Source organism: Coregonus lavaretus, assembly GCF_964263955.1.
Source record: "Coregonus lavaretus genome assembly, chromosome: 27".
Taxonomy (NCBI): domain Eukaryota; kingdom Metazoa; phylum Chordata; class Actinopteri; order Salmoniformes; family Salmonidae; genus Coregonus; species Coregonus lavaretus.
The window spans coordinates 15,791,820-15,809,286 of record NC_140014.1 but is presented as its reverse complement, the minus strand read 5'-3'; the positions used below and the strand labels follow the sequence as shown (position 1 = coordinate 15,809,286).

General features: G+C 46.1%; 1 protein-coding gene across 1 annotated transcript in view; it reads right to left on the bottom strand.

Moving 5' to 3' along the window:
• LOC311102290 (rho guanine nucleotide exchange factor 10-like) overlaps positions 1 to 17,467 on the bottom strand; it is a 78,372-nt gene that overhangs the window by 39,284 nt on the left and 21,621 nt on the right. The window contains exons 3-16 of the mRNA XM_084143587.1: positions 16,334 to 16,738; positions 14,462 to 14,818; positions 13,505 to 13,541; positions 13,268 to 13,356; positions 12,799 to 12,855; positions 12,233 to 12,420; positions 10,488 to 10,599; positions 10,110 to 10,300; positions 9,831 to 10,010; positions 9,156 to 9,272; positions 8,858 to 8,950; positions 8,337 to 8,507; positions 7,562 to 7,707; positions 6,944 to 7,116 (exon numbers count right to left, since the gene is read on the bottom strand). Of these exons, the coding sequence (XP_083999713.1) occupies positions 6,944 to 7,116; positions 7,562 to 7,707; positions 8,337 to 8,507; positions 8,858 to 8,950; positions 9,156 to 9,272; positions 9,831 to 10,010; positions 10,110 to 10,300; positions 10,488 to 10,599; positions 12,233 to 12,420; positions 12,799 to 12,855; positions 13,268 to 13,356; positions 13,505 to 13,541; positions 14,462 to 14,818; positions 16,334 to 16,738 (2,316 nt within the window). The remainder of the gene's footprint in view (positions 1 to 6,943; positions 7,117 to 7,561; positions 7,708 to 8,336; positions 8,508 to 8,857; positions 8,951 to 9,155; positions 9,273 to 9,830; positions 10,011 to 10,109; positions 10,301 to 10,487; positions 10,600 to 12,232; positions 12,421 to 12,798; positions 12,856 to 13,267; positions 13,357 to 13,504; positions 13,542 to 14,461; positions 14,819 to 16,333; positions 16,739 to 17,467) is intronic.

Below are 17,467 nucleotides of genomic sequence, written 5' to 3'. Positions count from 1 at the left end.
GGCAATAGGTTACAGGATGTACAGTGGGGGAAAAAAGTATTCAAAAAATCCAGAAAATCACATTGTAGGATTTTTTATGAATTTATTTGCAAATTATGCTGGAAAATAAGTATTTGGTCAATAACAAAAGTTTCTCAATACTTTGTTATATACCCTTTGTTGGCAATGACACAGGTCAAACGTTTTCTGTAAGTCTTCACAAGGTTTTCACACACTGTTGCTGGTATTTTGGCCCATTCCTCCATGCAGATCTCCTCTAGAGCAGTGATGTTTTGGGGCTGTCGCTGGGCAACACAGACTTTCAACTCCCTCCAAAGATTTTCTATGGGGTTGAGATCTGGAGACTGGCTAGGCCACTCCAGGACCTTGAAATGCTTCTTACGAAGCCACTCCTTCGTTGCCCGGCGGTGTGTTTGGGATCATTGTCATGCTGAAAGACCCAGCCACGTTTCATCTTCAATGCCCTTGCTGATGGAAGGAGGTTTTCACTCAAAATCTCACGATACATGGCCCCATTCATTCTTTCCTTTACACGGATCAGTCGTCCTGGTCCCTTTGCAGAAAAACAGCCCCGAAGCATGATGTTTCCACCCCCATGCTTCACAGTAGGTATGGTGTTCTTTGGATGCAACTCAGCATTCTTTGTCCTCCAAACACGACAAGTTGAGTTTTTACCAAAAAGTTATATTTTGGTTTCATCTGACCATATGACATTCTCCCAATCCTCTTCTGGATCATCCAAATGCACTCTAGCAAACTTCAGACGGTCCTGAACATGTACTGGCTTAAGCAGGGGGACACGTCTGGCACTGCAGGATTTGAGTCCCTGGCGGCGTAGTGTGTTACTGATGGTAGGCTTTGTTACTTTGGTCCCCCCGTGTGGTTCTGGGATTTTTGCTCACCGTTCTTGTGATCATTTTGAACCCACGGGGTGAGATCTTGCGTGGAGCCCCAAATCGAGGGAGATTATCAGTGGTCTTGTATGTCTTCCATTTCCTAATAATTGCTCCCACAGTTGATTTCTTCAAACCAAGCTGCTTACCTATTGCAGATTCAGTCTTCCCAGCCTGGTGCAGGTCTACAATTTTGTTTCTGGTGTCCTTTGACAGCTATTTGGTCTTGGCCATAGTGGAGTTTGGAGTGTGACTGTTTGAGGTTGTGGACAGGTGTCTTTTATACTGATAACAAGTTCAAACCTGTGCCATTAATACAGGTAACGAGTGGAGGACAGAGGAGCCTCTTAAAGAAGAAGTTACAGGTCAGTGAGAGCCAGAAATCTTGCTTGTTTGTAGGTGACCAAATACTTATTTTCCACCATAATTTGCAAATAAATTCATAAAAAATCCTACAATGTGATTTTCTGGAGAAAAAAATTCTAAATTTGTCTGTCATAGTTGACGTGTACCTATGATGAAAATTACAGGCCTCTCTCATCTTTTTAAGTGGGAGAACTTGCACAATTGGTGGCTGACTAAATACTTTTTTCCCCCACTGTATGTATAGGGGTCTAACCTAGGTCAGGACTAGACAGCTGGCTAGGTATATGCCTGCCTGTCTGTCAGCCCAGGGTCCAGATGCTGCTGTTGACGGTGCAGTCTCCAGCCCCCATCAGGGTGTCTGTGGCAGGGACTAGAGGGCAGATGGAGGGCTGACGGGTGGGTGAGTGGGTAAAGCCTTCCACATGCTTCAGTTCAGCTGGCAGTGCTTGCTGAGAAAAAAGCGGCAATAGTACTGTTTGTCCATCTTAAGACGCCGTAACCAGTATACACTTCCTCAAAATAGTCAGAATGAATCTAAGGTAACTAAAAAATCGGTCATTAATTTTGACGTCTTAGTCGCACAATCTAACTAAGATGTTTGGTTGAATGACAAAAACTTAATTGAAGAATCCCTACTGTTGACCAATCAGCAATGAAGGGGTGTAGACTTCGGCTACCGACTTTGGCTTGCCTCGAGAAGAAATGTTGTGTGCACGAACAGCCGAAAAAACCCTTGCCGAAGACTAAAACGAACAAATACGTCACAAAATTACGTCATAATATACGCACCAACTGTTCCGAACCGTTTTGGATAGGAAGCCTTAAGAGGCTTGGGAGAGGAGGGGGGACGGGGTGGCAGTTGGGCAGTCAATGAGAGGGAGGAGAGGAAAGCTTGTTTATCCCCTGGCATTTCAGTGGGTAAGAGGATGAGTGAAAAAAAGGAATGGCCCATATGGTCAACTTCACCCGGGGTCCTGTGCTTTAACAATATGGATGGGGAGCAGAACAGTAGATCACTAATGGACTCTTATATAACACAGGCTTTCGCACAATTACATCCATTTACAGGCTAGACCGTCATCCCCCTCTAGGCACGTGGGTCAAAAGTGCATGGCTACTAACAAACTATAGAGTCATCTAACATCACAGTGGCTAAACATTTTACATTTTAGCAGACACTCTTATCCGGAGCGACTTACAGGAGCAATTAGGGTTAAGTGCCTTGCTCAAGGGCACATCAACAGATTTTTCACCTAGTCGGCTCGGGGATTAGAACCAGTGAACTTTCGGTTACTGGCATTACACTCTTAACCACTAAGCTACCTGCTGCCCATTGTACAGTAGACCATACCCTTGGTAATACAACTAAGAGTCAATCTATCAAAGGATGTGGCAGGGGATGGGAATGAGTTTCTCTGGCGTTATTCACATGTAGTGGAGTAGATCACACTAGCACCACCACAGATGGGACTGACAGAGAGAAGCAGGCATCAGAGAGCTCAGAGGCACAGGAATCCTCATCTCTCCCAAGTGGACATTCTCAATTTTTCCCCTAACCCATCTGTCTATCTCCTCATTTGAATTCCATGCTGTCACAGTCACTAGCCCATTTAAGCTTAATATCCTTGTCATCTATCGCCCTCCAGGTTCCCTTGGAGAGTTCATCAATGAGCTTGACGCCTTGATAAGTTCCTTTCCTGAGGATGGCTCACCCCTCACAGTTTTGGGGGATTTCAACCTCCCTATGTCCACATTTGACTCATTTCTCTCTGCCTCCTTCTTTCCACTTCTCTCCTCTTTTGACCTCACCCTCTCACCATCCCCCCCTACTCACAAGGCAGGCAATACGCTTGACCTCATCTTTACTAGATGCTGCTCTTCTACTAATCTCACTGCAACTCCCCTCCATGTCTCCGACCACTACTTTGTTTCCTTTTCTCTCTCGCTCTCCTCCCACACTACTCACTCTGCCCCTACACAGATGGTAATGCGCCGCCGCAACCTTCGCTCTCTCTCTCCCACTACTCTCTCCTCTTCCATCCGATCATCTCTTCCCTCTGCTCAATCCTTCTCCCTCCAATCTCCTGATTCTGCCTCCTCAACCCTCCTCTCCTCCCTTTCTGCATCCTTTGACTCTCTGTGTCCCCTATCCTCCCGGCCGGCTCGGTCCTCCCCTCCAGCTCCGTGGCTTGATGACTCATTGCGAGCTCACAGAACAGAGCTCCGGGCAGCGGAGCGGAAATGGAAGAAAACTAAACTCCCTGCCGACCTGGCATCTTTTCACTCCCTCCTCTCTACATTTTCTTCATCTGTTTCTGCTGCTAAGGCCACTTTCTACCACTCTAAATTCCAAGCATCTGCCTCTAACCCTAGGAAGCTCTTTGCCACATTTTCCTCCCTCCTGAATCCTCCCCCCCCCCCCGCCCCCCCCTCCTCTCTCTCTGTGGATGACTTCGTCAACCACTTTGAAAAGAAGGTTGACGACATTCGATCCTCGTTTGTTAAGTCTAATGACACTGCTGGTCCTACTCACACTGCCCTACCCTATGCTTTGACTTCTTTCTCCCCTCTCTCTCCAGATAAAATCCTGCGACTTGTGACTGCAGGCCGCCCAACAACCTGCCCGCTTGACCCCATCCCCTCCTCTCTTCTCCAGACCATCTCCGATGACCTTCTCCCCTACCTCACCTCGCTGATCAACTCATCCTTGACCGCTGGCCATGTCCCTTCCGTCTTCAAGAGAGCGAGAGTGGCTCCCCTTCTCAAAAAACCAACACTCGATCCCTCTGATGTCAACAACTACAGACCAGTATCCCTTCTTTCTTTTCTTTCCAAAACTATTGAGCGTGCCGTCTTTAGCCAACTCTCTTGCTATCTCTCTCAGAATGACCTTCTTGATCCAAACCAGTCAGGTTTCAGGACTGGTCATTCAACTGAGACTGCTCTTCTCTGTGTTACAGAGGCTCTCCGCACTGCTAAAGCTAACTCTCTCTCCTCTGCTCTTGTCCTTCTAGACCTGTCTGCTGCCTTTGATACTGTGAACCATCAGATCCTCCTCTCCACCCTCTCCGAGCTGGGCATCTCCGGCGCGGCTCACTCCTGGATTGCGTCCTACCTGACCGGTCGCTCCTACCAAGTGGCGTGGCGAGAAGCTGTCTCCGCACCACGTGCTCTCACCACTGGTGTCCCCCAGGGCTCAGTTCTAGGCCCTCTCCTTTTCTCCCTATACACCAAGTAACTTGGCTCTGTCATATCCTCACATGGCCTCTCCTATCATTGCTACGCTGACGATACACAACTAATCTTCTCCTTTCCCCCTTCTGATAACCAGGTGGCGAATCGCATCTCTGCATGTCTGGCAGACATATCAGCATGGATGACGGATCACCACCTCAAGCTGAACCCTGGCAAGACGGAGCTGCTCTTCCTCCCGGGGAAGGACTGCCCGTTCCATGATCTCGCCATCACGGTTGACAACTCCGCTGTGTCCTCCTCCCAGAGTGCGAAGAGCCTAGGCGTGACCCTGGACAACACCCTGTCGTTCTCCGCCAACATCAAGGCGGTGACCCGCTCCTGCAGGTTCATGCTCTACAACATTCGGAGAGTACGACCCTGCCTTACACAGGAAGCGGCACAGGTCCTAATCCAGGCACTTGTCATCTCCCGTCTGGACTACTGCAACTCGCTGTTGGCTGGCCTCCCTGCCTGTGCCATTAAACCCCTACAACTCATCCAGAATGCCGCAGCCCGTCTGGTGTTCAACCTTCCCAAGTTCTCTCACGTCACCCCCCTCCTCCGCACACTCCACTGGCTTCCAGTTGAAGCTCGCATCCGCTACAAGACCATGGTGCTTGCCTATAGAGCAGTGAGGGGAACGGCACCTCTGTACCTTCGGGCTCTGATCAGTCCCTACACCCAAACGAGGGCATTGCGTTCATCCACCTCTGGCCTGCTGGCTCCCCTTCCTCTGCGGAAGCATAGTTCCCGCTCAGCCCAGTCAAAACTGTTCGCTGCTCTGGCACCCCAATGGTGGAACAAGCTCCCTCACGACGCCAGGACAGCGGAGTCACTCACCACCTTCCGGAGACATTTGAAACCCCACCTCTTTAAGGAATACCTGGGATAGGATAAAGTAATCCTTCTACCCCCCCCCCCCCCCCCCCCCCCCCCCACCCAAAAAAAATTTGTAAAGTGATTATCCCACTGGCTATAGGGTGAACGCACCAATTGGTGAGTCGCTCTGGATAAGAGCGTCTGCTAAATGACGTAAATGTGCCCTTGAGCAAGGCACTTAACCCTAATTGCTCCTGTAAGTCGCTCTGGATAAGAGCGTCTGCTAAATGACTAAAATGTAAATGTAAAATGTAAATGTAGAGCTAGGTGAAATAAAGCAGTGGTAATGTCTGCTCAGCCACAGCCTGCCACGCACAGAAAACCACACCTATGACTAGCATACAATAACGTAGTTACTCCATAGCATCAGTGGAGGCTGCTGAAGGGAGGACGGCTCATAATGGCTGGAACGGAGTAAATGGAATGGAATGGAAACCATGGGTTTGATGTATTTGATACCATGTCACCTATTCTGGTCCAGCCATTACCACAAGCCCGTCCTCCCCAATTAAGGTGCCACCAACCTCCTGTGCATAGCAACCACCCTGCCTTCCCCAGTGGGTGTAGGGTCACCACCTGAACACAACACTAGCTAAATGAAAAGCACACTAATGTACCATTACATTACCCATTACCCATGCCTGGTTGGTAGTCAGGAGTCATGGTGAATGTTCTTGACTAAAAACAGCAACTGCATGGCTATGACCACAAATCATACAGTCTGGTTATGATGGTTGCATGGTTTCCAATAAGGAGTTTAAAGAAGTGGCCAGGCCGGCCAGCTGCCAGAGCAGACCGGGGGGAAATCCAGTGGAAAGAGTGAAGTCACTGACCCTGCAGACGGTGCAGAGTGGAGTTGGCTTCTTATAGACTCAAAACACCATGCAGTCTCTCTCAAGACTCGCGCCATTTTAAAACATCTCTCATTGGTTCGAGAGGGAAAGCCTGGCACACAGAAGATGGTGGCTTTGTCGTTGATGTCTGAAATTAATTGATTATTATAAGCAACTTGGCTCTGTGTTATTAAGTATGGTGCTGCAACGCTATAATCTGAGATGGAAAGCCCCCCATGATTCGTTAGTAACATAAGTGGGTCATGCATTGCCTGTAGTGTTGGCCTGAGCCCACTGAGAGCTGGCCAGGCAGGCTGGTAGATAATTACAGTAATCATCTAGAACATCAATATTTCAAAGGGGGTGTCGAAGTAAGAGGAAATGGTATTGATTTTACACACAACAGAAAACAAGGTATTGCTGCCTGTACTGTACTGTATATGCAATGTACAGACACTGTGCACAGTAATTGCATAGTATAGTAATTGCATATTCCCCTCTTTATGATTAATTGTGGGGTCATAAAGGAATGATTGCATCATGGAATGGAAAAGCCAGAGTTTCAGACCTCCAGTCCAGACCACCAAGCTAATAGCTAATCAAATATCAGGGTCTGGGCCTTTGGGGCGCTCTGTACACCACCAAACCACATCATACACGTCATATCTTATTTAATTTCACACATTACCATAGAAAGCAGGACCCAGAAAGACCCCTGTGACTGTGAGTGAGACGTACTTGGCTTGGCGTTGATGATCACCTTCTCTCCAGAGTGGGGTTGGGGGTTGAAGCGGCTGTTGTCACCCATGTCCTCACTGGAACCAAACTCTACTACGTCCACAAAGCTTAGAGGGACACTCCACTTCAGCAGGAACTTCTGGCCCAGGGGGCCGCTGCCATCCACACTGTACCTGGATAGAGGAAGAGTACTCTGACATACAGCAGGCTGAGGATTACTGCTTTTCCTCACACTGACCAATAAACATTTATTCAATCAAGATTCAACTTGATCAAGAGTGTCTTCATCACTCCTTTATGAGTTGGTGTAAACACAATCAGGGTAAACTAAAGTTTAGAATAAATAAATAAGTTAAGAGGGAATTCAATCAAAAGGTAGGCTAAATTATTTAACATTGCCAGGCATATGGTATGCTGCATTAAAGCTATTACTTTATTTCATATAGCTCAAAGATCTTCCTGCCAGAGCCAGTGGACAGCGTGGTGAAGTGTAGTGTAATTACAGGGCACTCGCTCCACCGTAGGGAGCTGATCAGAATAATACCCAGAAAGGGTGCTCTGTCTGTGGATATAAATCCTGGCCAAGGTGGTCACTGTGTTTGGTGCGTTGGGTCTTACTGGACGTTGGGCGTGGCACACATGAGCACGTCGTTGAGAAGAAAAAGGCGTCGCTCCTTGGTCTTGATGACCTCACCGCGGTCGTTGTAGACTGTCTCCACCATGTCATCCGAGCGAATCAGGTAACGGCTGTCGTTACTCAGGAGCTGGTGGGTAAGGAAGGGAGACGCAGCGGTCAGAGGTCATCTACAATGGATTTTACAGTCTTCCCAAAGGTTAATTTATTATTTATTGTAAATGCATGGTACTCCCCATGATATATAAATACATCGTCTAGATATTTGCTGGGAAGCAATTTGTTTGATCTTAGTATAACTTTTTAGTGTGGTCCTTGTCAAGGGTGAAATGTATATGAACATACCATTTAGTTAGAGTAGAATATACACATACTATTATAGAGCACATCCACTTTACAGATAAGTGTGCATTTAGTTACAGTAAATACACTTTACAGCATACACACCTCCATAAATATAGATGCCATGCGCTGACTGTTTGCTCTTTTGGGCAGACAAATAGACCAATAATTAGACAGTAAGGAATACTGATGTTATACGTTCCTCCATGTCAGGCACTGAGCCATCTCTTATATATACCAGATTTGTGGATAGATGGATTCTCAGTAAAGAATGTGAAGCATCTACAGTCAAGGCCTCAATTTAACGCCCACACAATGGAATAAACAGAATCTGTTTAAACACTCAAATCATCAAGTTATAGAGGATATACACTGAACCCCTATGGTCTGAAAAAAATATCAATGGTGTGTGTGTACCTTGTTGAGGTAGCGTTCGTTCATGGCCTTGGCAATGTGTCTGATCTCACAGCGCTGGTCAGCATCCCTCTTCTTCTCATTGAGCTTCTCAGCCAGGGTTTCCAGCTCCGTCAGGGCCATCTGTAGGGGCAGCCTGTCATTGTGGCCTACAGGGGTGTTCTTCAACATGTCCTGCCATAAAGCATGGAGAGATGACACATTCAGAGCATTACATAGCACAGATCACACCCAGAGCTTCTCCACAGTGGCATAGCATCAGTTGAAAACTATTCAGATTCCTTCAGACAACCATTGGGCTGTCTTAAATGTTATCCTCAGTCATAACAATTATGAGTGAAGATAAAATGTGAAGTGCCTGGAGACCAGAAGCAGAAATACTTTCCCAAGAGTAGGCACACTACACAGCATTTTTTTTTCCAAAAACAGCTCTTTGGTTAGTGAGTATGTGGCTCCCTCTGCTGGTGGATCTGTGTAATATTTGTTCTGTGGGATGAGTGTGGACGCTACAGTGAAATCGATACCTGCAGCAGCAGAATGAACTGAGGGAATCTCTGGATGGGCTTCATCATGAGTCCATAGAGAGTGACCCGGTCACTGCTGGTGTCCTGACGATGCTGTGGAGAGAAAGGAGGACAATCAATGATTACTGATTGATGCAGTGCCGGACAATCCAATACACCACCACAAACTATTTTAGTTCAGTCTGAAATCAACCCCCAGTCCTATGTTTAGGGTAGAGACAGAGATGCATATTCTGCATAGCTGTATTTTCACAGGAGCACACTTTTTATTTATTTTAACAACGGTGCTCTGACTGACCTTGAGGAAGTCCTGGAAGCTGGGTTTGGAGGCACACGTCTTTCTGACCACCGCCATGGCTGTGCTGAAGTTGTTCACATACTCACAGTAGGCGTCCAGCACCATGGACTTGGAGAACTGGGAACCAAATATATAAAGAGAGACAGAGAGGGGAGAGAGCAAGCCATCAACACCTCATAGTCCAATACAATCATAGTCAGGAATGGAATCAACCTGGATCCTAGGCCCAAAATAAGCTGTTAGCTGGAGACATCAGGGTGGAGCACTTCCTACAAGAACCCAGCGCAGCTGTGTGTTGTGTTTATGTGCAGTGCACAGTTGTCTGTCTGTCTGTCTCTGTGTCTGTCTGTGTGTGTGTGTGTGTGTGTGTGTGTGTGTGTGTGTGTGCGTGCGTGCGTGTGTGTAGGCATGAGACTAATTCCTTTACAATGAGGCAATTTGTAAAAACACTGGGTCATGGGAAACTTGAATTATAGCTTCAGTGAGTGTTGTGCTAAATGGTGAAGCACAGTGCAGGACATTGCGTGAGTATAGGATTTTTTCAGTCCCACTAGTTTTGACCAATAGACCACTGTTAAATGGTTTACTCTTCCAGCCATTAATCTTAAGTGGAATATTAGGAATTGAATCCTTCCTAGGTCCCCCAGCACAGGATTCACTTGTCCACCAACCCACCGAGGCAACAAAGACGTCCCCGATCATTTCCAGACTGTCCCACTCGGCCACTCGGCAGGCCAGGGCGATCTGGAACAGGGCGTGGCACTGGAGAATCTCCCGAATACGATAGAATGTCATCTTCAGCTTCCTGTCGCTTAGCAACCTGGGCTCAATCTCTGAAAGTGGCTTTTCATATTGCTGATAAGAGAGAGGATAAGGATGTGGGTGGTGGGAACTCTTTTCCTTGAAGAAATCACTATAAAGTTATATGAAATGTATCAACTGTAATTAACTTACCTCTAAAATCCGCTTCAGTGAATCAAGATAGTTCTTCTCACTCTCTAATATGGAGCCCAGAATACACCTCCTCACCACCTGTTGTTGTGAGAGCCCCTCGGGGACGGGACAGAGCACTGGCTCCATGTTGAAGCATTCCACCTCGATGAAGAGCTCCGACTCCTCATCCTCAAAACAGGTCGACTTCCTCTCTGAGACACACAGGAGACGTGGTCAACTCAAATCAGATCAGCATCACCCAGGAGGTTACTACACATTGTTAGTGGATGAACTCCCCGTTACAACGTTAAGTGCTTGCAATTCATCCCAGATCCCCGATACACTAATGTAATTAACTGACTAATGTGCACAAAGGACCTGTTCTGCTCTTACTCTTACCATGACAGTGGGTTTTGGTCTTGATGAACGACCGTCCCCTTTTCACCGCTGCTTTGGTCTTCTCCAGGCCGTCTTTGGTCCCATCTCTCGCTGCCTTCACCAGCTTTTGCATCTTCAGGTACATCGACAACAGTAAATAGCACTCAGAGCACACAGTCACAGTGAACATGATACTGAAGCTTTAAGGGAGGAGACAGGAGCCGTGTTAGGAGAGAAGGGAAGATGGCAGATCATGTAAATACAGGAACAGGATCTTAGGGATAATAATAGGGTGGACCAGAGAAAGACAGCAACTGTTACATAACTGAACTGAGTCAATCTAAACTAAAGGATTCTCACATATGCATAAGAGCTTGAAGTGACAAGTACTTAACTGTATATAGGGAATGTAAGTAGTTTAGAGGCACTTTGATTAGCTAGGGTAGGGTCTAAGAAGATTTACCTAGACTGCTACAACTGTCTGCTGAAATGTATACATTTATAGTAGAACTATCTTTTTTCATAGATTTGTTTGAAAGTGTTCTGTTGGATCATTATCCAATGAGTGGACGGAGATGACCATGTACACACCTCCTGTCTAGGCCTACACACAACTCAGCTGCACTGGTGTCTCAGTACGCTGTAGAACTAAAGGCATGTCACTAAGGAGATGCAGAGTGGCCATAACACCCATACAGTTAGTGGCACAGGTCGATGCAGTAGACACAAACCCACCACCAGTCATAAGAGCAGGATGAAGGTAAACTAGGTCTGAGTCAGTCGGTGAGAGACAACGTGAGGGAGGTAGGGGTTAAGGACGCGAAGGAGGCTTGAACCCTAACCCACACACCGACCAGGACAATAACATTTACCTTCTGCTCGTGTTTCTGTTTTATCTGCTGCAGCTCTACCGTTCCCACTGTATTTGCCATAAGATCTTTCATCTTTTTCTCATAGTGTTCTTTCAAGCGTGTCAGATCTTGAGAAAGCTAAACGAAAGCAGAGCAATGTGAAGCGTTACCAGAGCGTTCCTTTGAAGGTGCTCAGCCAGAGAAGATCATACCCCCATCCCAACCCGCCCACCCTCACCTCAGCTAAGGCCTTGCCTCCTCACTCCTATTTTGTCTCCCACCCCACATACTAATCTTAACAGGGCCAATCTCTCCTACAGAAGCCAAGCAGTCACTGTGTGCAGTCAGCTGAGTAATACCAGTGGGATTTCCCTGGTAAGACCTCTGGGCTGAAAAAACAAGTGGGCCATTCACTTCAAACCAAATATACAAATGAACTGTATATTATCAAGAGCATTGTAATAACACATGCAGCCAGAAGGCAAGAATAAGCCTACAATGTATTTACATTAGCTCAAGTAGTTATCATTTGAAATATGTTTGGAAAATGTTTGCTAATCTCCTGTTTAACTGGATATGATCGTTTATTAGATATTCACTGTGTCTCACTGATTCTACTTCCTCATCTGTTCAAGATGCCAATATAAACTACCCTTCTTTAGCTTATCTCCTTCTGTGGCGTCCATCTGCACATAACCTTCATATTCTCTCTCAATCTTCGACTCCCTATAGAATATTGCCCTTTCTTTAGTATATTACTGTATATTCCCCTCCTGTCCTCAATTTTTTGTACCCAAATTCCCACTCTTCTCTCCCCCTCCACCCTTCTCCCTCCCTCCCTCCCTCCCTCCCTCCCTCCCCACCCAGATGGACAGGTCTGTAGACAGAGGGGGGTAAGGTGCTTGGTTTACACACATGGGTGGTCTTCCTCTGTGATGGCTTCCCTCTCATGAAGGCATCAGGCAGGCCGTTCTCCTCATGGCCCTCCCCGTCACTCTGCTCGTCATAGCTCTCAAACTCGCTGGAGCTCCAACCGTTGTCCAGGGAGCTGCCGCAGCCCTCCTCCCCAAACTCCACATCATCATAGATCATCTCATCTGGCTCTGAGGGGGGTTGGCGGGGCAAAGGGTTAAAACCAAGGGGAACAGCATTAAAATCAGGGTGAAATATTTATTCAACTGTAATGGTACACTCTGTGTTCATGTACAGTAAGTTAGCATGCTTATATTCAGATCAAACTTCCTTGGCATGAATAACAAATTCTATATGGCAGTTCTAGTGCATCAACTGAACATAGTATATAGCCTAACACAGTTTGATTAGGGGCACATGACATTAATCTGATGAATAATTCCAGCACATTTAGAAATGCAAGAGTTAAAGACATCAATATGCAGAATTACTCAGACACTGTGGCAAAAGAGGAACGACAGTACAATGAAAGAATGATAAAATAAGTACAGAAAGAATGCAGCACTAACCTGTAGTTGAATCAGAGTTCTCTCTGGGCACGTCATCATAAATTACTTCATCTGGATCTAAATGACAAAGCAACCATGTTTGAATGAATTAAGGTTTCAATGTGCAACAAATCTTCACACAATGGACAGAATACAGTCTCAGGGAACTGAGGAAAGGCAAGAGGAAAGACCCCACAAAGGCCCAGTTCCGCAAAAAGGAGCTAGAGGAAGGAAGTGTCTGGGATTTCCTAAGAGAGAAAAAATAAAGAAAACTCCACTGTGTAATCATGCATTGTGCATGGTGGACTCAGGATGGACTCAAAACCATAATGCCTGTCCTGTGGTGTTCTAAGCAGGCATAAAAGTATGCATCATTGTACCACAATTCTGTAGTAAATACTAGGTAAATACAAACAGAAACAGGACAGAAAATGGCAGAAAACTACACATTTCTCATTGGTAGCTAAATGAGAAGAGAATGAGTACTTACTTTCCATCCAGGCTGTGTTTGCAGGGTCCGACACCCATTTAGACAAAGCATCCTCCTCTCTGATGGCAGGATACTCTTCACTGAAGACACTTGAATGAAAAGAGAAATTGTAACCATCTGCTATTCCAATGCAAATAACCAAGATTCCACATAATCACAAATTCTGGCAGATCAACTTCAGTCTAGATGACATAAAGAAGATCAGTGAAGAAAGAGCCTGGCAGGAGAGTCACTCACCTGTCTACAGAAGTGTTGCATGTCCCCACCGCAGTAACTGAAGGGAGAGAGAGAGAACAGTAATGAACATGGATTATTCCTTCACTAACAAAAAACATGACATAAAATGTGCAGTTTGCACTAAACCTTATGTACCACCAGGGGGCAGCCATCACTAAACTAAACTTGTATCAAAGATAAAAAAATAAGACCTGAAATCAATAAATATTGATAAGGACTTCAGATTAGATCTCTCATTCTAAAAACTGCAATGATAAACAGATATATTGATATATTATCTGATATATTATCTGCAATGATAGGCCTACGTTTCAGAATATTTCCTACAGAACAACCTTACAGTATATTGGAACAATCGGTCAATGTATTGCCATTTTAACTCCAGAATATACCCTTTAAAAGACTTTAAAAAACACTCCAAATGTCTTAGCATTTTTAACAGGGGTGACTCTCTGTGATATGTTGGCTAGTTTAAATTACACTGCAATTTTCCCCCAGACTGGCCAAGCCACGAATTTGAAAAGTGCTACTGTAACATTTGAGAGAAAACAGGAAAATCCTCACAGCCAACACTGAATTTAGTGGGCGGCTAAATTTAGCCCCCACTTCCTTGTGGCAAGGCTTTAGGAAAAAAGGAATGCGATGGAGAAAGTAGAGGAAAAAGGAGTTGGGAGTACAGAGCATACAGGTGTCATAGCCTCTCATTCCAAAGTCAGTAGGGGAGAAGGGGGAGAGGACGGGGGAATTCCTCCATAGGAAAGGATGTCAAAGTTTAAACAGTCATGCCCACCACATTTTTCAGTGCTCTGTTCATTGTAGAAACAATCTATCAAATACAGTACATCATGATATTCTGAGGTTTGCAATATGAACGCAGAACAGAGTAGAAAGAATAGAAGAGGAACATCTGTTCAAATCCTTCTACATGTTTCCACTCTGGGTGGGTTCTTCCTTTACCATCCTCGTCCACAGAGAAGTGTCGGATGATGACGGGCGTGGTGTAGGCTGGCGTGATGAGGGGCACGCCAGAGGGGGTGGCGTATCCACAGGGCACGGGCACAGAGTAGCCCGGGGGGACACAGGGGGGGCTGGCGGGGGGAACATCCTGTCCCTCCCCCTCCCTCTCCTTTTCCCCCTCTCCTCCCACTCTCTCAACAGGTGAGGAAGAGGAAGGGGCAAGCCCATGCTGCTGCTCCAGCTGCTGTAGTTGGACGGGGGTGATGTCAATCACAGAGTAGGGGTTGACATTCTTCTGGGAGGTGGTCCTGGGGTTGGCAGGGGGAGGGGGAGGGTCATCGTTGGACACTTCCTTATCTGCAATGGAAATGTAACACAGTCTGTTAGCCCCAAATTATCCCCAGCTACAGTTGCAGGATGCTCTGAATGTGCTGGAACTCATTTGGTACTGGATTACTTTGCAGTTGCAAAATACTAAAAGGTACTGACATAACATTTCATAAGAGCACTTTGATGATACCACATCATGTCTATCATTGGTTAAGTGAATAAGCACTCCAACTTTTGATCACTGCTGAACACTGAAGAAGAATACTGTGACTGTGATTTACAGCAAATAGATAAAATATTTAACTGCCGCTACTTCAAATCTCAGTTTGTATGCCTTCTTCTCTTAATACTCCAATCTGCTTGGCTCAGACACAGACACACAGCTATGTGTTTACGGTCTGACAGCAGAGCGAGAGGCCTCGTCTCAGGCCCTGGTGTCAGAAGATATAAATATCCCACTAGAACACACTACAGGTAGATAGTCTGGAGGTTAAGAGTGTTGGGCCAGTAACCAAATGGTTACTGGTTTGAATCCCTGAGCCGGCAAGGTGGAGAAATCTGCTGTTCTGCCCTTGAGCAAGGTAGTTAACCCCCAATAAATGCTCCCCAGATGTCGATTAAGGAAGCTCCCTGCACCTCTCTGATTCAGAGGGGTTGGGTTAAATGCAGAAGACACATTTCGGTTGAATGCATTCAGTTGTACAACTGACTAGGTTTTCCCTTTTTGATTTCAGGTAGAACCTTATTGGGTTCCATGTAGAACTCTTGCCCCAGAAGCTTCTACATGGAACCCAAAAGGGTTCTACCTGGAACCCAAAAGTGTTGTCCTATCGGGACAGCCGAATAACCTTTTTGGAACCCTTTTTTCCTAGGAGTGTACAGACAGATATGCTGAAGGGCAAACACTACTGGACAGCTGATGGAGAGGGGCCTGGACTCTCAATTGGACTGGGCTATAAGTGTCAGAGGGGGAGAGACATAGGAACTTGGGCTATGACTGCTAGAGAGAGGCAAGAGCATGGAATGTATGTGTTAGCATGAGGAGCTAGAGAGCTAGAGAGAGCAGTAGTATCCTGCTGGTGTCAAACTGTGTGTGGGTCCTTTGTAACTCAGTTGGAAGAGAGAGCATGGTGCTTGTTACGCCAGGGTAGTGGGTTCGATTCCCGGGACCACCCATACATAAAAATGTAGGTGTGCATGACTGTAAGTCGCTTTGGATAAAAGAGTCTTCTAAATGGCATATATTATATTATGAAGCCACCCTGCACCAGGCAGCCAGCGACACCAGGCATCAGGAGTGAGACGGGCAGTGCTACGCTATGCTATTGTCTACCCCTGCCTTACATGGAGCATGTGCCAGAATGAGGTAATAGAACATGTGGAGGCAATAGTCACAACATACACTAAGGATGGATTGCATGACACCATCTACTGTACAGCACCCACTCAGTGTGGAGCAACGATATGGTTGTGGAGGTATATATATATATATCTTCAGATCTCAATGTGCTAGAGGAACACTGAATGGTTGTTTCCACTAACCAACAGAGTCTGTTCCTACAGGAGTGGAGTCCTCTGGAGGTGGAGGAGGGGGTAAGTCACTGTCTGTGTCAGCTGGGACTGGGACTGCTGAAGCCTTTCCCCCTTCTGCTGTAGCCACAGCTGATGTGTCTGTTGTGGCCATGGCTACTGGAACTGGAAGTGATGCTGCCACTGTAGCAGTAATTGTGTCTGGGTTTGAGGGCTGCCCCTCTGGGTGGGGTTCGGGGTCTGCTCCTTCTAGCTCTGGGTGGGGGGCCACACCATTGACCTGGGCCTGGGCCCCGTAGTCAGGGGCCGGAGGGGCGGGGGGTGGCCGGTCTGCCTCAGGGACCTCATCCCCACTGTCGTCAAATTCAAACTGCTCCCCCTCTTCTTCATCCGCATAGGGTACCTCATCCACCAACACTAAGCAAAGAGAGAAGAGAGATAGTCAGATAAATACATCTAACGTATACAGTGCCTTCAGAAAGTATTCATACCCTTGGACTTTTTCCACATTTTGTTGTGTTACCAAGTGGGATTAAAATGGATTTAATTGTTAACGATCTACACAAAACATTTAACCACTAAAAAATATTAATAAAAAATTAAACACTAATGTATCTTGTTTAGATAAATATTCAACCCCCTGAGTCAATATATGTTAGAATCACCTTTGGCAGCGATTACAGCTTTGAGTCTCTAAGAGCTTTCCCCACCTGGATTGTGCAACATTTGCCCATTATAATTTTCAAAATTCTTCAAGCTCTGCCAGATTGGATGTTGATCATTGCTAGACAACCATTTTCAGGCCTTGCCATAGATTTTCAAGCAGATTTAAGAAAAAACTAACTCGGCCACTCAAGAACATTCACTGTCTTCTTGGTAAGCAACTCCTGTCTAGATTTAGCCTTGTGTTTTATGTTATTGTCTTGCTGAAAGGTGAATTAATCTCCCAGTGTCTGGTGGAAAGCAGACTAAAACAGGTTTTCCACTAGGATTTTGCCTGTGCTTAGTTCCATTCTGTTTATTTTGTATCCTGAAAAACTCCCCAGTCCTTAATGATTACAAGCATACACATAACATGATGCAGCACCACTTTGCTTGAAAATATGGAGAGTGGTACTCAGTAATGTGTTGTATTGAATTTCCCCA